This window comes from Oncorhynchus clarkii, chromosome 13 (genome assembly GCF_045791955.1).
Source record: "Oncorhynchus clarkii lewisi isolate Uvic-CL-2024 chromosome 13, UVic_Ocla_1.0, whole genome shotgun sequence".
NCBI classification, from domain to species: Eukaryota; Metazoa; Chordata; class Actinopteri; order Salmoniformes; family Salmonidae; genus Oncorhynchus; species Oncorhynchus clarkii.
The window spans coordinates 53207044-53230278 of NC_092159.1; the positions used below are offsets into that span (position 1 = coordinate 53207044).

Below are 23235 nucleotides of genomic sequence, written 5' to 3' on the forward strand. Positions count from 1 at the left end.
CCTGACAGAGCTTGAGAGCATCTGCAGAAAATAATGAGAGAAACTCCCCAAATACAGGTGTGCCAAGCTTGTAGCGTCATACCCAAAAAGACTTGAGGCTGTAATCGCTGTCAAAGGTGCTTCAACAAAGTACTGAGTAAAGGGTCTGAATTCTTATGTAAATATGAGATTTCCGTTTTTTTATTTATAATAAATTAGCAAAAAAATCTAAACCTGTTCTTGCTTTGTCATTTTGGGGTATTGTGTGTAGATTGATGAGGGGGGGAAATGTAATCAATTTTAGAATAAGGCTGTAACGTAACAAATTGTGGAAAAAGTCAAGGGGTCTGAGTACTCTCCGAAGGCACTGTAAGTGTTTGGATATGGTTCCTGAAAGGGCACAGAGGCAAAGAAAGCACCAGGCAAGTTCCCATTAGTGTCTCATTACAGACTTTTCAGTGCAATCAGGGTCTGTTCTAATGCAAAGTTAAAATCCTCAAGAGAACTACAGACCACCTGTCACACATAATCACTCAATGAGCCTCCTCAAAGGGAATGCTCGTAATCACACAGGTGCACTTGAGATATCTAGGAGTTCTGTTAAATTAAATTAGTACTAAGTTGTAGTCATGCAGATGTAACAGTATAACTTGAGACCGTCCCCTCGCCCAAACCCTGGCGCGAACCAGGGACCCTCTGCACACATCAACAACAGTCACCCACGAAGCTCCACAAAAGCCACGGCCCTTGCAGAGCAAGGGGAACTACTACTTCAAGGTCTCAGAGCAAGTGATGTCACCGATTGAAACACTATTTAGCGCGCACCACCGCTAACTAAGCTAGCGTTTCACATCCGTTACACAGAAAATTAATTTCCCTTTGGAGAGACATTTCATTTTGACAATTTAACAATTTATTTTTAACTGATCAATGGCCTTATGTAAGTATGACTCTCAGATTCTCAAATTGTCTCAAGTCACGCCAGTACTCATCCCTGTCCTATTACAACTGATTACACAATCTGGTCTCAGCGCATTTAGTATAATTCTGCACGTAAATCCATGACACTCCATTTAGTATGTTTAGTTTCGTATGGTATGCATTAATTTGTTGATGTCCATCACCCATTTCGTATGATATGTTACGAATTACAATTCTTATTATGTCATAAATTTGCAAAAGGGACAATGTTACAAATGTGCAAAACATACAATATGTTATGAATTTGCTAAAAGTATGATATGTTATGAATTCTAGCTAGGTGGCTAAAGTTAGCTAAGTTAGGGGTAGGGTTAAGTTTAGGAGTTACGTTAAAGGGTTAAGGTTAGGGTTAGCTAAAAGGGCTATGGTTAGCTAACATGCTAAGTAGTTGCAAAGTAGCTAAAAACGTAGTAAGTAGTTGAAAAGTTACTAATTAGCTAAAATGCTCAAGTTGTCCGTGATGAGATTCAAACTCGCAACCTTTGGGTTGCTAGACATTTGCGTTATACACGCACCCATCCATCCCAACTTAAGCAATCATCTGTCGTATGTACCCATACCAAACGTAACATATGATAGCAATTTGTGTGCCCTGGATTTACATGTACTATATTACATCTAGTCTATGAGACCAGGCTGGATTACATAGATCTAATACGCAAGTGCGGTTTGCTTACAAACATTTGAACCAGTCTTCAACTTAATATCGCTCATTCTTTGCAGATGGCATTGAAGCTGAATACTCCTTGCTCCTCTATGACATCATGGCTACAGTCTCTGCCCCCTCCTCTCCCTCTGTCCTCCATCACCTCCCAGAGCTCAACTTCTCCTCCTGCCCCTGTCCATCCATCCAGACCCTGAATGCCACCACACTGCCACCCCTCATAAACCCTCCCTCCTTTGGATTGTCCTGTTTCACTATGACCCTGGGTGGCCTCTCCAACCTAAGCGCCCTGGGCATCCTGGCCAAGTCCTATGTACGCTTCAGACATCGGGCCAAAGCTCCGTTACTGTTGTTAGTGGGGGCTCTACTGCTAACCGACCTTGCTGGTAATTTGATCCCTGGTGCCTTTGCCCTCCATCTGCACCTGGGTCAGAGTCGGAGGCACAGGGTGGCTGCAGGAATGCGTGACACCATCGAGCCTGCCGGGATGTTTTGCCAACTGTTCGGGGCCAGCTTGGTGTTCTTCGGCCTGTGCCCTCTATTACTGGGCAGTGCCATGGCCGTGGAGCGTTGTATGGGCATTACCCAGCCCCTCCTCCACTCTGCCCTGATCACGGTGGCCCACATGCGTCTGGCTGTCCTCCTGCTGTCCTCCCTAGCCCTGCTGCTTGCCGGGCTCCCCCTGGTGGACGTGGGTAGTTACACAACCCAATTCCCTGGTACCTGGTGCTTTCTGACAGTCCACGGGCCGCTCTCCACGGCTGACGCCACCCTGGCCCTCACCTTCTCCGGCCTGGGGCTCACGGCGCTCAGCCTCTCCCTGATTTGTAACACCCTGAGCGGGCTGGCTCTGCTGCAGGCCAGGCTCAACTCCCAGGGCATCAGGACAAACACTACAGTAGCACCAGGACGATATGGAAGAACCTCCTCCTCTCCCCTACGCTTGCTGGATGTAGAGATGATGGCCCAGTTGACAGCGATCACGATGGTGTCCTGTGTGTGCTGGAGCCCCTTTCTAGTGAGTAGCTAGAGCCTCCACTGACATTTGACCTTGTTTATACTGTAGATGGTTTAACATTGGTAGCCTGCTTATTGTAGACAAGGCTTTTGCTTGTTTAAAAACAGACACATAAGTGTTTCTAAAATTAATAGTAGGATACAACATATTCACCTCATTTATTCAGGCCTGTCTCATATATACAGTGTGCCACAGTGGCTTTTATGTCCCTAACATAGTGGCTTTTTTGTCCACCATCACCAGATCTCCATCTCTCTGCTGGTGGGTCAGTTCTGCCGCGGCGGGCGAAGCTCCAGCCACACAGTACGTCAGTCAGAGAAGCTGGTTCTGTTGGGCCTCCGCATGGCCACCTGGAACCAGATCCTGGACCCCTGGGTCTACATCCTGCTCAGACGGGCTGTGCTGCGCAGGGTCTTCCAGGTCCTCCAGCCAGACTCCAGGTCCACCCTGACACAGAGCAGCTCCTGCACTACAGCCTCACGCAGACAGGGGATTGGACTACACTGACCCATGAATGTGTGTAAAGATATTCCCATTTGTGGATACACTCTCTGTGATGAACTGAGAGAGAACTCAAAAACACCAAGTGAAACAGGTTTGAGATACTGCACATCCCTACAGTACAAGAATGTGGACATATTCTCATAGCAGAAGAGCAGTTGGCAGTCATGGGATAGTCAATTCATAAACACATTAGATATTTCACTTAGTTTGGTGACGTGTAAACACCTGCAAGCGTATCAGTCTCTAATTTGTATTACTGTATTTGTGTTGAAATGCTTCTAAATAGTGACGAAGAGGCGAAGCGACAGGGTTTACTCCGCCCAAAATCTTTCCATGAAAATATGACCACGAAGTGAGGAATTTTTGAATGGTCAATGAGTGTCAAATTTGGTCAACCAAAAAATGTAATTGCTAATTTGCTACGTGAGGCATATTTGATCGAATATACGTTTTGTAATGGTTAGGTTGTTACAGGTGGTTTTTCGGCAACTTTGAAAAAAAGTTATTTATATCCGAGTTGTACCTGTTGTTCGCACGCTTTTTATGCACTCTCATTTTCTAGAATGGTCCCACCTGATCTCGCCTCCCGCACCTGCTTTACATCTTTGAGGACATGTATTTCCATTGTTAGAGCGGCCTCTTGACTATCTTGTCAATATAATAGATAATCTTTGTTATAACCCACAAGACTGTAATGTTTATGTTTACTTTAAATGGCCGCATGGAATTGCTTCCTTGTGATTCAAAATAAACAGCTGCTCCTTCACAAAGTTTCATTTCAACATTTGTTGAACGAATTAGGCTACGCTAGAGGTCAAAGCTATTTGACTCAAAAGGAAAGTATAGCCTACCCGAGAGCCTCTGTATGACAAAAGTAGAGAATAGATCAGGGCTTTTTGCATCACACACATATATCGTATCAGTAGGATATCTGTATACAGTACACAGTATTTGTTGAATGTGATTTTATATTCTCAATATGTAGCAACACGTGCAATCATTGGTCAACTGGATGAAGTGAACCTGAAACAGGCGGGTCAAGAGGCGGATTCTCCTTCGTCATCATAACATCGGCCAATGGGATTGAGTCGGTAATTCGATGAGGAGCTAATGGCTGAGTTCACAGAGAAAGGACGATACTATTTGGGCGGTGCGGTTGGTGGTCGTCGCAATGCAATAACATTCAATATGGAGTACATAATACTGTGATTCTTATATTTCGGCTACTACAAATAGATAAGTATCCATTAACTGTCTAGTCATTCCATCATTTAGTGAATCTGTTTCGGAATTCTTTAAGTGCGTAGGCTATGTATTTGATGTTCATAAATTGATGCATTGTTACAGGAGAGGCGTTGTTCTGATAGCAATTTGGTGCGGTGACAGTTAAACTGTTGTAACATTTAGATACGTATTAATGTAGCAATATTTCAAATGATGAATGTTATCCTCGCAACGAACGCAACAGCGTGTGGTGGCGATTCTAATTTGTATACAAGCCTGGTAGTGGTTAGAGCGCTATTGAACGTTTTGTAGAATACTCGGTTACTAGGTGAAAGGTTAGGGACATTGCTCTCAAATAGTTCGTCGTCGGGTCGTGTATGATCATAGGTAAGAGACCAGGCCTGCATTATATGATAACATTTTTGCACAGTGCACTTTAACTAGCCAGCCTAAAACAACAAATAAATCACGGTTCAAACACCAACTATACAGTATGTAATCCTATAAGCCATACTATAAGGTCGTGACTACCTCGCATATAATTTTAATTCATTACACATATTTACATTTTCACTGTTCAAATTAGTCAAGTTAGTCATTTTTATAAGAGAGACTGGTCCAAAAGCACTCTTACCTCTCTGTCCTCCACTGCCACGTGTAGTACACCCTCTATCCTTACCCCTCTGCCATTACATTTTAACACCATGCTGTAGGCCTGTCTCGCTCACTTATCCCCCACCCTCATAACCCTTTGAAACTCCTCTCCACTGCTAGGATGCGCAATGCAGCGAGTGCCTCTTTTTCTCTGGGATCGCTGGGTCTGCTGCGTCTCTTCGGGGTCCCCTGGTCCTGGAGCTTAGCAGCAGGCTTCGGGGTCTTTCTGGGCACAGGTGGTTGGAAGTACCTCTACATCGTAGTCCGTACTGCCAAAAGAGACCTAAAGTGGGTGCCTTTAATTTGTTAAGAATATGAGGTGTGCTTACATCAAATTCTACTACCATTAAAAAAACACATTTAGACTGCTGAAGCAGGCACACACATTTTCTTCAGGAAATGTACCTTTACTAGTTAGTCATCATCACTATAGGTAAAATAGTGACATTCTCTCCCTAATCTCCCTTTCTGTACTCCTTCCAGTGGCCTTTACGTGTTGTTACGAGTCAAGATAGCCTTGTGGCACCACCTACGGCGCAACAGCAATATCCCCTCCATCTTTGCCCAGACGGTGAAGCAGCACCCAAATAAACCCGCCCTCATCTACGATGCCACAGGAGAGACGTGGACCTTCACCCAGCTGGACCTGCTGTCTAATGCTGTGGCCCAATGGGCTCTGGCCCAGGGCTGGGCCCCGGGGGATGTGGTAGCCCTCTTCATGGAGAGCCGGCCCTTGCAGGTGGCCCTCTGGCTGGGCCTGGCCAAGGTGGGGGTGGAGGCAGCACTCATCAACTTCAACCTGCGGAGGGATGCTCTCCTGCACTGTGTTGGAGTGTCTGTGTCCAGAGGGATCGTGTTCGGAGCCGAGCTGGCTGATGGTAGGTGGGATTCAGAGATGGGGAAATGTGGGGTTTGGGGTCTGTATTCACAAAGCGTCTCAGAGTACGAGTACTGATCAAGGATCGGGTCATTCCTCTTATTCATTATGATTTAAAAGGCAAAACTGGTCCTAAATCAGTCAATGCATGTTTCTTGCAAGCATTCCAAAGATAATTTCCAATGTTCTGATGGCCTGTTGCAATATTCCATCTCAGAATTCTGTCTCTGTACATCTGGGTGGGTCAACTGTCTGGCAACAGTCTTACGTCTGCTTATTTCAGACATCTAACTGTCATTATAAAGCGTTCCAACATTTTTTTTCTGGTGGTCTGTTGCAATATTCCATCTCAGAATTCCGTCTGTTGATTCTGTCTGGGTGGGTCGACAGTCTTTCTGGCAGCAGTGTTCCGTCTGCTTATGTCAGTATTCTGTCTGGCTTTCTGTTTGTCTGGGTCAACAGTGATGTTCTGTCTGCTCATTTGTTTTGTTGCACTTTTATTGTTCACATTCTATACATAATGCATCAGTACACTATCATTCTTGTAATCGATAACTACCTTTCAATTCTGTATTCACTCTCCCAGTTAAAGTCCACTTCTGAAATATCCTGTGGCTCACTCTTCTCTCCGTCTTCTATCCCTCTCCGTCTTCAATCCGTCCTCTATCCCTCAACTCTTCTCTCTCCCTCTTCTATATCTCTCCCTCTTCTATCCCTCTCCCTATCCCTCTCCTCTCCCTATCCCTCTCCTCTCCCTATCCCTCTACTCTCCCTATCCCTCTACTCTCCCTATCCCTCTCCTCTCCCTATCCCTCTCCTCTCCCTATCCCTCTACTCTCCCTATCCCTCTACTCTCCCTATCCCTCTACTCTCCCTATCCCTCTACTCTCCCTATCCCTCTACTCTCCCTATCCCTCTACTCTCCCTATCCCTCTTCTGTTCCTATTCTATCTCTCCCTTCTTTCTTTCTCTCCCTTTCTCTCTGCCTCATATCTCTGCCTCTCTTTCCTCTATTTCTCGCACTCCTCAATCTATCTCTCTCTCTCCCTCCTCTCTTTCTTTGTCTCCTCAGCCATGTTGGAGGTGAGCTCATCCCTGAGCCCGTCGATGGTGCGGTTTTGTACAGGAGAGCTCAGTGTAGACTGTCTTGCCTCCCTGGCTGCCCAGAATCTGGACTATATCCTGGCCTCTGCCCCTACACTGCCCCCTCCTCCCTGCATCCCACCCAAGAGCTTCAATGGTGAGTGTCCTCCTTCCCCTCACATCTTATTGTTCATCCAGTCTCCTATAACTCACCTGTGGCTGGACACTTATTTTGAAGCATTTCAGAAAGCAATATTGTGTATAACACCATAATAATACACACTACTATGCTCTTGCTGCCAAGGTAACATATACCTCACAATCTCTGGCCAGTCTCCAACAAGATAAAATGTATCTCGCAATATGTAAAACAGTTTAGATAGAGCCCACAACTATCTGCTAATACCCATCTCACATTGACAGCTTGGTAGGTCAGAGCTGATGGGTAAAATGAGCCCACAAGAAAAAAAATGGATCTGTATGCATGGAGTGTTTTCCACATGAATATTCCACTCTCATCCTCACTTTTTCAAGTGAAATAAAACAGTTCAGTCACTTTTCCTTGTCACTCACTGTCTCACTCAGACAAAGAGCTGTAATTACCAAGACTAAATTGGAAGCTCTTTCCCTAAGATGATTGATCTATCCCAATTTCCTGGTGATTTTGTATTCTACTCAGTCCTGGTTATTTTTTGGTATGCTTGTCACAGATTCAATCTAGGGCAGATGTGGCTTTGATTGACCGCTCCAGGTGTCAGCTGAGCTTTAAGTAAATAATGTGTTGTTAGTATGAACTTATCTCCAGGGCAAATTAACTTCTCCTTACATACCCTCAGCCAATTCCATGTATTTTATTTATTCCAGTACTAGCGTACCTGATTTAACCTGTCAACTAATCATCAAGCCCTTCATTAGATGTATCAGCCTCCTGAGTGGCGCAGCGGTCTAAGGCACAGGCGTTACTGCAGACCCTGGTTCGTTCCCGGGGCAGTGATCGGGAGTTCCATAGGGCAGCGCACAATTGTTTAACTTGGGTCAAACGTTTCGGGTAGTGTTCCACAAGCCTACCATATTAAGTTGGGTGAATTTTGTCCCATTCCTCCTGAAAGAGCTGGTGTAACTGAGTCAGGTTTGTAAGGCCTCCTTGCTCGCACAGGCTTTTTCAGTTCTGCTCACAATGTTTCTATGGGATTGGGGTCAGGGCTTCGTGATGGCCACTCCAATACCTTGACTTTGTTGTCCTTAAGCAATTTTGCCACAACTTTGGAAGTATTCTTGGGGTCATTGTAATTTGGAAGACCCATTTGCAACCAAGCTATAACTTCCTGACTGATGTCTTGAGATGTTGCTGCAATATATCCACATAATTTTCCTACCGCATGATGCCATCTATTTTGTGAAGTGCACCAGTCCCTCCTGCAGCAAAGCACCCCCACAACATAATGCTGCTACCCCCGTGTTTCACGGTTGGGATGGTGTTCTTCGGCTTGCAAGCATCCAACTTTTTCCTCCAAACATAACGATGGTCATTATGGCCAAAAAATTATCTTTTTGTTTCATCAGACCAGAGGACAGACCAGAGGCTTTTTTTATGGCGGTTTTTGAGCAGTGGCTTCTTCCTTGCTGAGTGGCCTTTTAGGTTATGTTGATATAGGACTAGTTTTACTGTGGATATAGATACTTTTGTTCCTGTTTCCTCCAGCATCTTCACAAGGTCATTTGCTGTTGTTCTGGGGTTGATTTGCACTTTTCTCACCAAATTACGTTAATCTCTAGGAGACAGAACACATCTTTTTCCTGAGCGGTATGACGGCTGTGTGGTCCCATGGTGTTTATACTTGCGTACTATTGTTTGTACAGATGAACGTGGTACCTTCAGGTGTTTGGAAATGGCTCCCAAGGATGAACCAGACTTGTGGAGGTCTTTTTATTTTGATTTAGATATTCCCATGATGTCAAGCAAAGAGGCACTGAGTTTGAAGGTAGGCCTTGAAATACATCCACAGGTACACCTCCAATTGACTCAAATGATGTCAATTAGCCCATCAGAAGCTTCTAAAGCCATGACATAATGTCCTGGGACTTTCCAAGCTGTTTAAAGACAGTCAACTTTAGTGTATGTAAACTTCTGATCCACTGGAATTGTGATACAGTGAAATAATCTCTGTAAACAATTGTTGGAAAAATTACTTGTCATACACACAGTAGATGTCCTAACCGACTCGCCAAAACTATAGTTTGTTAACAAGAAATTTGTGGAGTGGTTGAAAAATGAGTTTTAATGACTCCAACCTAAGTGTATGTAAACTTCCCACTTCAACTGTATATATTTATTTATTTTTATCAGGTGTGCTAGAACGGGAATAGATTGAATAAGTGGACCAGGCTGGGAGTACTCGAGGAGAAGTTTGGGGAACTTTCTCTAGGGTATTACTTAGTCAGTCTCAGGTGTATCAGTGGGCAGCCCCGTCAGTGGCCACCCCGGAGAGTATTATGGAGTTGCCGGGGTTTTGCTAAATGGGGTCTCTGTGTTCTCATTTAGGACAGTGTGAGTGGGTGTCTGCATCTTGGTTTGCGTGGGTACCAGTTACCACTTGTCTCTCTGTGGTTGTGAGTGTCTGTCTCACTGTTGTAAATAGAATGTCATGTTATTTAACCTTCCCTTCCTCTCTCCATCCTCCCCTGCTTCACTCTTCCCTCCCTTTTATCCTTCCTCCACCCTCCCATCCCCCCCCCCCCTGTCCTTCTCTTCACCCTTTCCTCTCTCCATCCTCCCCCACAACCACCAACCCCAACAGATCATCTGTTCTATATATACACCTCAGGCACCACAGGACTCCCTAAAGCTGCCATAGTGGTGCACAGTCGGTGAGTCTCTCAGTCTCAGCATTCTAATATCCAGCAGCGAGACACTTGTCTGGTGTATTTCTGCGTATCGTAATTCCCAATGCTATAGCATAGCTTAGCACCCACTGCATTCATGTATTTGATTATTGAATCCTTTTTGTGTTGTTCTATCTTCAGGTATTACCGTATTGCTGCTTTTGGCTACCATGCTTTCCGCATGCGCCAGGATGACATCATCTACGACTGCCTTCCCCTCTACCACTCTGCAGGTGTGTGTGTCTTCTCTTCATCCATCTCTCCATCTTTTGCTTCTGTCCCATCACCTTCCACTGTCTTTCAGGAGTCATTTGGTTTGGTCTGACAGTGTGGTCCTGATTCTCCTCCTCAACCTGTCACCCTCACTGGCTGTCCAATGTTCCTCTCCTTTACAGGTAATATCATGGGTGTAGGCCAGTGTCTCATCAATGGACTCACTGTGGTGGTGAAGAAGAAATTCTCAGCCAGTCGCTTCTGGGAAGATTGCATCAAGCACAACTGCACTGTAAGTAGAAAAAAGCTTATGTATCCTTTTCTATGAGCATAGGAAGAACATCCTGACTCTTGAGTGGTCGATGTGCAGCTATAAGATTTTTGATTGAAACCCGCATTGAATTTAAATCTGATGTCTACGCTGTTCCCCATCCGTCCACTAGGTGGTGCAGTACATAGGGGAGATCTGTCGCTACCTGCTGTCTCAGCCGGTGCGGCCTTCTGAGAAGGGTCACCGGGTTCGCCTGGCGGTGGGGAATGGGCTGCGTCCTAGTGTCTGGGAGGCCTTCACCGAGCGCTTTGGTGTGGCTCAGGTAGGGGAGTTCTACGGAGCCACCGAATGCAACTGTAGCATCGCCAACATGGACGGCAAGGTAGGGGTCATGTTGTCAACTGCCTCAAAAAGTATGTAAATAATAGAGAGCAATATATTTTTGCTAAAGAATGCAACTTTTATAGAGCCACAATGTGGTGTACCTCAAGGATCTATTCTTGGGCCGTTATTATTTCTTATTTACATAAAAGGATCTTCCTGTCGTATCAAATACTTTTTTATGTCTTCTCCACTGACAAGGTGGGAGCTTGTGGGTTCAACAGCCGCATCCTGCCCAATGTGTACCCAATCCGCCTCATGAAAGTGGATGAGGAGACCACGGAGCTGGTGAGGGACAGGCACGGCCTGTGTGTGCCCTGCCGTCCTGGTAAGTAAATGTGCACCAATATTGATAAATATAGGAATTTTACAAATGTTAACCTGGGTAACTGTAAAGCATGTTGTGAAAAATGTATGTAAAAAGGGATTCATAACTAGACTTGGATAGATTGACCTCTCCATGTACGACTCCTCTCTTCAGGGGAGCCAGGGCTGCTGGTGGGAAGGATCAACCAACAGGACCCGCTACGGAGGTTTGATGGCTACGCCAACCAGGATGCCACCAGGAAGAAGATCGCCAACAATGTCTTCAAGAAAAATGACTCGGCATATCTGTCAGGTAAACCCACAGGCTCTTAGTGTGATTTAACAATAATTATGGATTTAATGTTTACTTCGATTATCATACTTGGAATTAGTGCTATTATATCAGTCCTTATCTTTTCAATATCTTTACCACAATGTAATGTGTCATCAACTCACCTCTCTCTACCTCCTCCCAGGGGATGTGTTGGTGATGGATGAGCTGGGCTACATGTACTTCCGGGACCGCAGTGGTGACACGTTCCGCTGGAGAGGAGAGAACGTCTCCACCACCGAGGTGGAGGGAACACTGAGTGGTCTGCTGGGCCAGGCCGATGTGGCTGTGTATGGGGTAGCTGTACCAGGTGAGATGAAGTTCACATTATGTGCACCATGTTACATGTATGATAGTGACAGGAGGTGAAACCAGGAGTTAATCTCCACTTAAAGGCCCAGTGCAGTCAAAATTCTGTTTTTCATGTGTTTTGTATCATTGTACAGCTGATGAAACCAGTGCTATTTCCTGATAGTTGCTGGTTGAAAATATAATCGACACAGGAACTTCTAATCGGCTGGTTTTGCATGGGTGGAGTTTCGGCTTGCCTGGTGACATCACCAGGTGGTAATTCTAGTTAATCGACCAATAAGAGTTCCAAACCTCTCTGCCAGTAACAGCTAGTTTTCAGTTGTCTCCTCTACTCTCAAACCACTCCCAGGCCAAATTCTTGCTTGAGAAATAGTTTTTTTGCTAAAAAAAAAAAAGCTATTTGTTTATTTTTTTACATTTTAATGGAAAAATATCACTATTGTACTTAATTGTTACCCAGAAATGATTTGATATTGATGTAAAAACAGCTGAATTGGGCCTTTTTAAATGTTGATTTGACAGCATTGTCCCTGTTAAATAAATGTTAAAATCAACAGGGAGGTTGAGTGATTAGGAAGACTTTGGCCCTTTGCAGCATGGTGTTGTGAAAAGCCTGGCGTGTTGTTTGTCTCCCCGTAGATGTGGAAGGGAAGGCAGGGATGGCTGCCATCGCAGACCCAACAGGGAGGTTGAGTGATTAGGAAGACTTTGCAGCATGGTGTTGTGAAAAGGTGGCGTGTTGTTTGTCTCCCCGTAGATGTGGAAGGGAAGGCAGGGATGGCTGCCATTGCAGACCCAACAGGGACATTTGACTGTGATGCGTTCCTGCGAGAGGTCCAACAGGCCCTGCCCCCTTACGCCCGTCCCGTGTTCCTACGCATCTCCCCACAAGTAGACACCACAGGTGAGTGGACTAGACACAAGGCTAATTCTAATGTGAAATATCCATCAATTGTATTTTTTACAAGGCCTTGCATAAAGCGTCTAATGCTCATTCCAAGAAATAATCAAATATATTAATGACCAATTGTCTTTGTTTCCTTCCTCCTAGGTACCTTTAAAATCCAGAAGACCCGGTTGCAGAGGGAGGGATACGATCCGCGCTTATCAACCGACCAGATTTACTTTTTGAACTCCAGAGCAGGGCGTTATGAGGCTGTGAATGAGGAGCTACACAGTGCTATAGTGGAGGGTAGAATGGCTCTATGAGATGGACTATTTTAAGCTGGGTTTACACAACACGTTTATGAGGCTGCTTTGAGCCACAGCTTGTTGTAGCTATGTTAAATCTAATCACATAACTGTTTTCACGAGACACGGTGGTATGGACAATCCTCACGACCAAGTGAAGAATCTTGTAGTGTGTGACCCCTGTCTGTGCCACATGGTTTAGTGTGGCACCACTACGTTGGCAAGACAACAAAATACGACAGGAAAGATGGTCGTTTAGTGCGAGAGGCTCAGCCATGTTAGGATTTTGAAAGTCATGTAGTGCACACCGGCTTTAGGAAAGTGACTGTCAAGGTGTCAGATACAGGAGACTGTGATATGCTGGAGTGGAAAGCCTTATCGTGCCGTTATAATGCATTGTAAGACTTGTCATAAGCATGCATGACCCCTTATAATGTCTTATCAACTCATAATGATCCTGTCTCAACTTGATATTTTCATATGTTGTGAAAAATAACATAGTATTATAAAGGCTCATCTGTGCTTAGAACACGTTATATAGCATTACACCTGCAGGCTTTAAGTAGTGTTATTACTGAAGTCTCCATGTATTAGTGTTTCTCCCTGGATCTAGTCTAGATCAGGGGACGGAAGGGCTACTGATCAATCAATAGGAAAACCTTACTGTTCCAAAACCATGTGTTAACACTATCAATAACGTACAAGGACAAGGTTGGATGAGGGCTTTTTCCCCCTTTTCATTCCCCCTTCATTTGTGTTGTTTCTTAGTTTAGCCAAATGAAAACATTCAAGCCTTCAACACTACAATGCACATAGAGTAGAGCAAGTTTTCACATGAAACCAGGATGTCTGTTTGTTACAATGAGAGTGTAAAGGACATGAGAGCTGGGACTGAATAGACCACAGTCGTTGAGATACCAGTCTCTTGAAGATTGTGTTCCAGGCTATTTGCTCCCAACCTTGTAATAGTAGTGTGCCACCATGTAAAGAACAAAATACTGAACAGGTTTTTAGCAATACTTGAGTGTCCATGTTGGATGAGGTGTTGCTACCTGTGTGTTAATAGTATGATAGAACATGCCACAGCTGAACATGCCTCTTATTCCGAACACTAACTGTAGGAGTTTCGATTGCGAGATGACATTTTTTAAATGTAAAACTAAACCTGATTACGTAACATGTTTGAGAGAATTGGATGATATGCACTGACTGACCACTCAGGTTCACACACATTGATATTATGTGCCTTGTGGGAACCCTGTGGAAGCCCTGTGTGTCCTGGAACTATTGGGGTTTTATGCTTAACCTGACTAGGGAACTCCAATACATAAGAACATTATTTAAATAATATCTTCACAATCTGTCAATTAGTCAGCGATCATGGTTGCCCTATTATTATGTAATAAAGCAATTTCTCAGAGTAATATTGTAGATAGAATTGATTGGGAACATTATTCTAGGTCTCAATTTTCATACATTTGTTTAGGTGTAACTCAAAATAAAGGTTTGTAAAATACACCAGTGTTATTTTATTTTGTGATTCAGAACAGAGTTATAAGGGCTCTGACATTCTAGGACAAACTTGTACCGTTTTAGAGCTGCTAACTAGTTTCAGGTCTACCTATTTCAAGACTTGCTACTTTTCAAGTCAACATGTCCTGTCAACAAGACTGTCCAAAACAATAGGAACACAATCTTTCCATGACATAGACTGACCAGGTGAAAACTGATGCCTTATTTCTATCACTTGTTAAATCCACTTCAATCAGTGTAGATGAAGGGGAGGAGACGGGTTTAAGAAAGACTTTTATGCCTTGAGACAAATGTGTATATGTGCTATTCAGAGAGTGAATGGGTAAGATAAATAGAGTATGGTAGTAGATGCCAGTGTCACCGGTTTGAGTGTTTAGAACTGCAACGCTGATGCGTGTTTCACACTCAACAGTTTCCTGTGTATATCAAGAATGATCCATCACCCAAAGGCTATCCAGCCAACTTGACACAACTGTGGGAAGCATTGAAGTCAACATGGGCCAGCATCCCTGTGGAATGCTTTTAACACCTTGTAGAGTCCATGCCCTGACGAATTGAGGCTGTTCTGAGGACAAAAGGGGTGCAACTCAATATTAGGAAGTTGTTCCTAATGTTTGGTATACTCAGTGTATATCATCTGTAGACACATAATACTCACAAACATAAGACCATTACATGCTTTATTCCAGACTGTCCCAAGTGATCAGCCTTCATCATCGTGGACTAGGTAGTAAACTCAACTGGATCTGTCTGTAAGTAATTGAACCTCCACTGCTTGTTAGTAATGAGCCCCCATGGAGCCCTCTAGAGCACCACAGCAGCAGACAGCCTGACGGGCAGCAGTCTCAGTGGGTGTTCCTTACAGGCAGTGCAGAAGTAAGGAAACACCCGGGGTGAGATGAGGTCTGTAAAGGTATAGAGGGGCGTCCTCTCCCGGGGGTCAAAGAAGGTCACCTTGCCCCTGTCCATGTCCAACACCACCCTGATGACCTGAGGCTCCTTCCTCATCATGGTCAAGGGCGCCCACGGTGCCGTGCACGCCTTGTGCTCGCCATTGCGGAAGCGTATAGTCCAGAAGCCCTCGGCTGGCGTCAGCACATGCTTGCCCTTCCTGTTGATGGACTCGCTGGCCACGCCTACCACCCAGTATGTGTTAGCCTTTACCTCTACCTCCCAGCTGTGGCGGCCAGAGCAGAACCCCTCGGAGCCCAGTAACTCAGCACTGATGTCAAACCTCTCGGGGTTGTTTGGGAGCTTGAAGACCTGCGAGCAGCACTGGACCACAGTCAGATCCTCAGACAGGATGAAGCAGCTAGCAGCTGTGTTGGGGTCCAGAGTCACAGGAGCTGGGGAGAGAGGGGAAGATATGAGCCTCAAATGGAAGACAGAGATGATAGAAAGAGCAGAACTGAGATGAAATTAAATATATAGAATAACTTTATTTCCTGTGAGGAAACAGTACAGTCTTTCTACCGACTCATATTTGATTAATACTCACTATATTGAATGATGCTCTTCATCTTGTCCCAGATGTTGAACTTTACAGAACCCAGGTGCTTTGCAACATCAATCAGAGTTCCAGGAATCATCTTTGGATCCAGCGGCATATGCCAGGTTCTGGAATGACGACATTCAGTGATGAGTCAAATCCTGTCTATTATACCAGCGAAAATATATCTTACAGTGCCTTGCGAAAGTATTCGGCCCCCTTGAACTTTGCGACCTTTTTCCACATTTCAGGCTTCAAACATAAAGATATAAAACTGTATTTTTTTGTGAAGAATCAACAACAAGTGGGACACAATCATGAAGTGGAACGACATTTATTGGATATTTCAAACTTTTTTAACACATCAAAAACTGAAAAATTGGGCGTGCAAAATTATTCAGCCCCTTTACTTTCAGTGCAGCAAACTCTCTCCAGAAGTTCAGTGAGGATCTCTGAATGATCCAATGTTGACCTAAATGACTAATGATGATAAATACAATCCACCTGTGTGTAATCAAGTCTCCGTATAAATGCACCTGCACTGTGATAGTCTCAGAGGTCCGTCAAAAGCGCAGAAAGCATCATGAAGAACAAGGAACACACCAGGCAGGTCCGAGATACTGTTGTGAAGAAGTTTAAAGCCGGATTTGGATACAAAAAGATTTCCCAAGCTTTAAACATCCCAAGGAGCACTGTGCAAGCGATAATATTGAAATGGAAGGAGTATCAGACCACTGCAAATCTACCAAGACCTGGCCGTCCCTCTAAACTTTCAGCTCATACAAGGAGAAGACTGATCAGAGATGCAGCCAAGAGGCCCATGATCACTCTGGATGAACTGCAGAGATCTACAGCTGAGGTGGGAGACTCTGTCCATAGGACAACAATCAGTCGTATATTGCACAAATCTGGCCTTTATGGAAGAGTGGCAAGAAGAAAGCCATTTCTTAAAGATATCCATAAAAAGTGTTGTTTAAAGTTTGCCACAAGCCACCTGGGAGACACACCAAACATGTGGAAGAAGGTGCTCTGGTCAGATGAAACCAAAATTGAACTTTTTGGCAACAATGCAAAATGTTATGTTTGGCGTAAAAGCAACACAGCTCATCACCCTGAACACACCATCCCCACTGTCAAACATGGTGGTGGCAGCATCATGGTTTGGGCCTGCTTTTCTTCAGCAGGGACAGGGAAGATGGTTAAAATTGATGGGAAGATGGATGGAGCCAAATACAGGACCATTCTGGAAGAAAACCTGATGGAGTCTGCAAAAGACCTGAGACTGGGACGGAGATTTGTCTTCCAACAAGACAATGATCCAAAACATAAAGCAAAATCTACAATGGAATGGTTCAAAAATAAACATATCCAGGTGTTAGAATGGCCAAGTCAAAGTCCAGACCTGAATCCAATCGTGAATCTGTGGAAAGAACTGAAACCTGCTGTTCACAAATGCTCTCCATCCAACCTCACTGAGCTCGAGCTGTTTTGCAAGGAGGAATGGGAAAAAATGTCAGTCTCTCGATGTGCAAAACTGATAGAGACATACCCCAAGCGACTTACAGCTGTAATCGCAGCAAAAGGTGGCGCTACAAAGTATTAACTTAAGGGGGCTGAATAATTTTGCACGCCCAATTTTTCAGTTTTTGATTTGTTAAAAAAGTTTGAAATATCCAATAAATGTCGTTCCACTTCATGACTGTGTCCCACTTGTTGTTGATTCTTCACAAAAAAATACAGTTTTATATCTTTATGTTTGAAGCCTGAAATGTGGTAAAAGGTCTCAAAGTTCAAGGGGGCCAAATACTTTCGCAAGGCACTATATTTTACCATGAAATTAATGTATGATGGATTGTATCATATTTATTGCTATTTTGTGTCAAAGTAAAGTTCATTTTAACATGATGATCTGTTTTTATTAAAGGTAGACTCAGTGAAATGACATTGCCACGAGCAGCACCGCAGATATTGCGATGAGCGAGATGCAAGACTTTCATACAGTCATACACAGTATCAATGTGTGCATGGGTTTGCTTCATGCTGTTAGAGCGTGGTAGGTACCAAAACAGCTCAGAAATATAGCCTTTTACTTTGTTTACATTGTGCACCTGCTTCATATCGCTGAGTCTACCTTTAAAGGCTCTATTCAATCAGTTACGCTTAAGCCAAAATCCGCATAGCTGTTGTTTTGGTGGTGTCAGAGGTGTAACTGTGTTAGAGCTGTCAAATACACAAGCGGCTCCTGGCATTACACCTAAAGTGGACATTGCTGTTGGCTGCACGGAGTCGTCTTGTTTACAATTTCAAATACTGGAGTTTGAGATGTAATCTACACCTGAATTAGGCTGATACAAATCCTTATTATTTAGTTTTATGATTTTCTATTTGAGTGTCATTATTTCTATATTGCCTAAACTTTCTAATTTTAAACTTTCAACGTGAGTGGGAGGGGTGTGGCTTTGTGACTATGAGCAAGAGCATCTGCTCACCATTTTGACAGCTCCAACACAGTTACACCTTCGACACCGCTTGTTAAAGATTGATCTGATTGATTCTAGGCATAAGTTAAGATAATAATTGAATCTGGAAACACACATTAGCCTTAGATGTGTCTGCCACATTCAGTAGCTAGATGACTGTTTTCATTAGTATATTATGGGCACATGATAGTGAGGCAGTATGGGTCTCTGTCTATTTTTGTATTTTGCCTCTGTTAGCTCATGACATCAACCCGTGGGTCAAACGAATGGCTATTCCTGACTCCACTTACCTCTTGATGATATCCTTGTAGTTCTGAAAAGCAAGTAAATGTATCACTTTTAGATGGACAGCTACAATATTCCACATGCATGTTATGTTTCTATATTTTAGTATTTATTTTGCTTTGGGAATTCCCTTTGTACTGTAAGTAGGGTTTAACTTCATACTGTGTATACCTGTAAGAATGGGATGTCCTGAGACCTCATCTCTTGCTCTACGGTTCTGATGGTGTTTGAGAGGGACGTCAGTTCGTTGGACATCTCCTCAATCTTCTCCTTTAGAAGCAGACTCTTCTGATCCTCCTCTGCCTTCAGAGCATTCAATCTGGCTGCCTCCTCATCTCTCAGGAACTGGCGAAGGGTTTCAAACTCATCCTTTATCTGCCTTTCAGTATGCTCAACCTGGTTCTGAAATTAGACATGTTTAAGATATGAAAGACATGAAACCCTCAATGAACCCAGGTTACATTACTGATGATGGGTTCCATGAGCATTAGAAGATGTATTGATCCAGAAAGGACACCAACAAAATCTTTCTAAAGTGCTAGAAATACAATACCCCACCTTGATGTGCTCTGCCGTTTGATCACAGACGACCATAGCCTTCTTGAACAGCTGCAGCTTCTCCTTCAATGGGGTCAATGCGGTCTTGAGTTCCTCCTGGAATGTAATGGCAAGATATTTACACTTTAACACACACTACAGGATCAGGCTGGCCATAAGCCAGGCTGTCAACAGCACAATGTGTTGGTTTCATCTGTCAGGTACCGCTGCATCGAAGCCCCATCACAGCATTCAGCTGCATGTGTAAAGGTTCTCAATACCTCCTTGACTGGAAGATGCAGATCAATTGATAGCTGTACCTAGCTAATGCAACGACAACATTAACAGAGTCTGGATCATGTGACTAAGTGACAGCGAGGGTGGAGACGATGATGAAACAAAAGACTACACACATATTCAGAAAGTCAACATGCCAAAGCAATGTAGAACGTTTGGACATTGAGTTTTCTGCATTGAGGTACACTGAAGCTCATGATCCATGCTCTGTTGATGTTGTCTTTGAGTATTAAATTCTAACATTAAAATGTTTCTTGTTCCTAGAACAGGGTCAAGGACAGCTGGTGGGCCAGGGGAGGAGGGGAACGTAGGGGGGTACACTTGAGAGACCTGGGATCTGGTTTCATTCCTCCCAGGGGCCCAAGCATTGACCAACCCAACATATGAATGTATTAATAGAATGATCGACTTTTCCAAACCCCCCTGTTAATCATCCCACTGTGTCAAAGATGGGTTCTATAACACACACACGTTTTTACAAAACAAAACTGTCAAACAAAAAACTAAAAAAGTAATATATTCCTTTTCATGATGAAAGAAGTGCTGCTGGTTTAGCAACTTGTGAAGGTTTTGGGCGTTATTTGACAATGCGGGCGGTAAAGGATGGCAGCTGGAGGTTAGATGAGACTGAACGTACAGATGAAAGTTAGTTTCCCTCTGACAAGCAAAGTTAAGAGCGAGGGTATGGATGATGAGTGACACATTCAGTGACAGTGACACTGACGGCACAGTGAAGACAACCAAGGATGTGTTTGCCTACCTTACAGTCGTGTGCACCTTCCCCAATGGGGTAGAGCCTGTGCCCCTTGTGTACCGCCGACGTCTGGCACGCAACACAGATGGGCTGCAGATCGTCCAGACAGAAGAGTGAGAGCGTCTCTCCGTGTTCCTTACACCCCATAGGGTTATTCCTGCTGCTCATCTCCTTCCTGAAGGACTCGCAGGTCTTCTCCAGAATGGTGTTTACCACAATCTCATTCATGGAGGAACGTCTCCAGCATAGAGGGCAGAAGTGGCAGTCGTCCTCACTGTCCTGGGTACTCCAGCTGTCTTGAAGGCATGTTTTACAGAACCTGTGTCTGCAGGAGAGCACAACGGGCTGGTTGAAGATAATTCCACAGAGGGGGCAAGAGAGATTGTCTTCGCGGTGCCTGGACGTCATTCTGCCTGTCAGGTTTTTAAAACAGGGCTGGAGCAGCAGCAGGGTCAGATAAGATTACTATGCTCCTCCCACCGCTGTTGCCAGGGTTCTCTGGGGTCTACCTCAGTTAAACTTTAATGCTTAAAGGAAATGAATATGTCCATAGGGCTTCCATCTGCTTGAGTAGTGGATATGCAAATAAACACCTCCCACTGCATGATAAATCACAGCTATCCACCTGATATATTTTAAGGAAGACCAGAGAGTGAGTGATAGTCCCATTTCATTGACGCAGTGTTCTGAGATCAGTGTTGTTGGAAAGGTGGAGATTGGCATGTCAGAGTGATGATGCAAGGGGGTCTGCCTAATACAGCCAGTAACATTTTGATGAGGGTGATGCAATAATCATTTGATCATTTAAAGTCACAAGACTGGTGGGGCCAGCGTATTCCAGAAGAATGATACGGTCCATCTGGGATGTCTGGGAACAAACACAATAACCAAGACTGGTGGGGCCAGCGTATTCCAGAAGAATGATACGCTCCATCTGGGATGTCTGGGAAGAAACACAATAACCAAGACTGGTGGGGCCAGCGTATTCCAGAAGAATGATACGCTCCATCTGGGATGTCTGGGAACAAACACAATAACCAAGACTGGTGGGGCCAGCGTATTCCAGAAGAATGATACGCTCCATCTGGGATGTCTGGGAAGAAACACAATAACCAAGACTGGTGGGGCCAGCGTATTCCAGAAGAATGATACGCTCCATCTGGGATGTCTGGGAACAAACACAATAACCAAGACTGGTGGGGCCAGCGTATTCCAGAAGAATGATACGCTCCATCTGGGATGTCTGGGAAGAAACACAATAACCAAGACTGGTGGGGCCAGCGTATTCCAGAAGAATGATACGCTCCATCTGGGATGTCTGGGAAGAAACACAATAACCAATAAAAGATGGGAAGACGGTGAGTATTAATAGAAGGAGAGAATGTATTAGGTGGGAGGGAGGAGGGTAAGAAAATACCCCTCCACTGACCCCTGCAAAGTTTTCCACAGTCCAACTTAGCCTTGACTAAGTGCTGGGTCTAACATTTGACAAATTCCTGTCCTAAAAACAGCCCAGGGTCCAAGATGTCTTAAAATACTAAATTGTTGTACAAACGGGCCATCATTTACTCTTTTTTTAAATGTTGTCCTAAATAAGTCCATTTAAGTCACTGTACATGTCTAACCTGCATTTGTTGGTAACACTTTACCCAAAGCCTACAGGTATAATGCATTATGATGTGGTTGTAAGACCTATAATGTCTTCAAAGGATGGTTTGTTTTTAAAAAGTTTAGCTCATTTTCAACCTAGGGTGTTGTTGTTTCTGGATGTTACTAAATAACCAGCAAGCTCATTTAAAAACGGTTTAGTGGAAACAACAACACCCTAGGGAAGTTGAAAATAAGCCCAACTTTTAAAAAAAGCAAACTGTCCCTTTAATGTATTCATTTTGTTGTTCTGTCCAGCTTTCTGGTGCCTGATGCTCTCATTCAAATCAGAATCATGGGTTTTATAAGAGGAACATCAGAACAGCAACACTTTTGGGCACACTTAGGGACTATTTATTGGGGACGAAGTCATTAAAGTTTAGTGGCATTTAGCTGAATGTGCCTTCTGGTTGCCGAAACTATTATTATAGTAACCTAATAGTTTGGGTAGTGGGAGTTAGCCCAGAAGGATAAACTCCTGCACTGGGAATAGATTTAAACACTAAATAGATTTGCTGTCGCAGCTTACCTTGCAGTACACCACTGCCTCAGCTATTGGGTACACTTTGTGATCCTTATGGTCAACTGACCAATGATAATCACAGATAGGCTGCAGGTCTGTGACACAGAAGATCTTCAGTTTGTCCCTGTGTTCCTCACACGTTCTCTGAGGACCTCCAGGGTAGTCGATAATGCACAGAGGACATATTTCAGAACCCTGCTGCTCCCAGAACTCATCCAGACAGAGATTGCAGAAGCTACAGCCACAGGTATGACAGCTGAGAACCACGGGAGCAGAGAAGACCTTTCTACATACAGCACAGGAGAGATCATCATCCTCCAGGAGAGTGGAAGCGTTGGCCTCCATTCTCCCACAGAGCTGGACTCCGGTATGCATCTATAATAGGCCGCAGTGGCTCAGATATGGTTACGCTGGCCTGTGAGCCTTCGCCCCTCTGACATTTATTTAACTCCAAGCTTTGTAAATCAAGTGTGAACTTTATAGTGACATTGAATAGCAGCCCAATGAATATCTACAGTGCCTTGCAAAAGTATTCATCCCCCTTGGCGTTTTTTCCTATATTGTTGCATTACAAACTGTCATTTAAATTGATATTATTTGGATTTCATGTAATGGACGTACACAAAATAGTCCAAATTGGTGAAGAGAAATGAAAAAAAAGTACTTGTTATGAAGCCCCTAAATAAAATCTGGAAGCAAAAAAAATCCTTCAGAAGTACATAATTAGTTAAATAAAGTCCACCTGTGTGCAATCTAAGTGTCACACGATCTTTGTATATATACACCTGTTCTGAAAGGCCCCAGAGTCTGCAACACCA

General features: G+C 44.0%; 3 protein-coding genes across 3 annotated transcripts; 2 read left to right on the top strand and 1 right to left on the bottom strand.

Moving 5' to 3' along the window:
* Positions 1-1724: 1724 nt before the first annotated feature.
* Positions 1725-3149, top strand: LOC139424041 (prostaglandin E2 receptor EP1 subtype-like). Its single transcript, XM_071175727.1, has 2 exons — positions 1725-2642; positions 2886-3149. The coding sequence occupies exons 1-2, from the start codon at positions 1725-1727 to the stop codon at positions 3147-3149; spliced, it is 1182 nt and encodes a 393-aa protein (XP_071031828.1).
* Positions 3150-4222: 1073 nt separating this feature from the next.
* LOC139365073 (long-chain fatty acid transport protein 1-like) lies at positions 4223-14388 on the top strand. The gene is made up of 13 exons (XM_071102437.1): positions 4223-4757; positions 5145-5312; positions 5508-5902; positions 6974-7141; positions 9783-9852; positions 10009-10100; positions 10263-10372; positions 10524-10733; positions 10934-11060; positions 11214-11351; positions 11515-11679; positions 12439-12585; positions 12733-14388. Exons 2-13 carry the CDS (start codon positions 5146-5148, stop codon positions 12888-12890), a joined length of 1947 nt encoding a protein of 648 aa, XP_070958538.1. The 5' UTR covers positions 4223-4757; position 5145; the 3' UTR covers positions 12891-14388.
* Positions 14389-15071: 683 nt separating this feature from the next.
* Positions 15072-22788, bottom strand: LOC139365074 (zinc-binding protein A33-like). The gene is made up of 7 exons (XM_071102438.1): positions 22424-22788; positions 20254-21115; positions 19218-19313; positions 18831-19061; positions 18665-18687; positions 15904-16022; positions 15072-15751 (listed from the first exon to the last, which is right to left on the bottom strand). Exons 2-7 carry the CDS (start codon positions 20653-20655, stop codon positions 15210-15212), a joined length of 1413 nt encoding a protein of 470 aa, XP_070958539.1. The 5' UTR covers positions 20656-21115; positions 22424-22788; the 3' UTR covers positions 15072-15209.
* Between the last annotated feature and the right edge of the window lie 447 nt (positions 22789-23235).

What these genes read in the sequence shown, in the direction of transcription:
- LOC139424041 (XM_071175727.1), top strand. Translation starts at nt 1,725, where the DNA reads ATGGCTACAGTCTCTGCCCCCTCCTCTCCCTCTGTCCTCCATCACCTC. An exon ending in TGTGCTGGAGCCCCTTTCTA is followed by an intron (nt 2,643 to 2,885) that starts GTGAGTAGCTAG and finishes CACCATCACCAG; the next exon opens with ATCTCCATCTCTCTGCTGGT.
- LOC139365074 (XM_071102438.1), bottom strand. Translation starts at nt 20,655, where the DNA reads ATGACGTCCAGGCACCGCGAAGACAATCTCTCTTGCCCCCTCTGTGGA. An exon ending in AGGACATCCCATTCTTACAG is followed by an intron (nt 18,688 to 18,830) that starts GTATACACAGTA and finishes CTTGCTTTTCAG; the next exon opens with AACTACAAGGATATCATCAA. An exon ending in TACAAGGATATCATCAAGAG is followed by an intron (nt 16,023 to 18,664) that starts GTAAGTGGAGTC and finishes TCGTCATTCCAG; the next exon opens with AACCTGGCATATGCCGCTGG.
- LOC139365073 (XM_071102437.1), top strand. Translation starts at nt 5,146, where the DNA reads ATGCGCAATGCAGCGAGTGCCTCTTTTTCTCTGGGATCGCTGGGTCTG. An exon ending in GCATCAAGCACAACTGCACT is followed by an intron (nt 10,373 to 10,523) that starts GTAAGTAGAAAA and finishes TCCGTCCACTAG; the next exon opens with GTGGTGCAGTACATAGGGGA. An exon ending in GTATGGGGTAGCTGTACCAG is followed by an intron (nt 11,680 to 12,438) that starts GTGAGATGAAGT and finishes GTCTCCCCGTAG; the next exon opens with ATGTGGAAGGGAAGGCAGGG.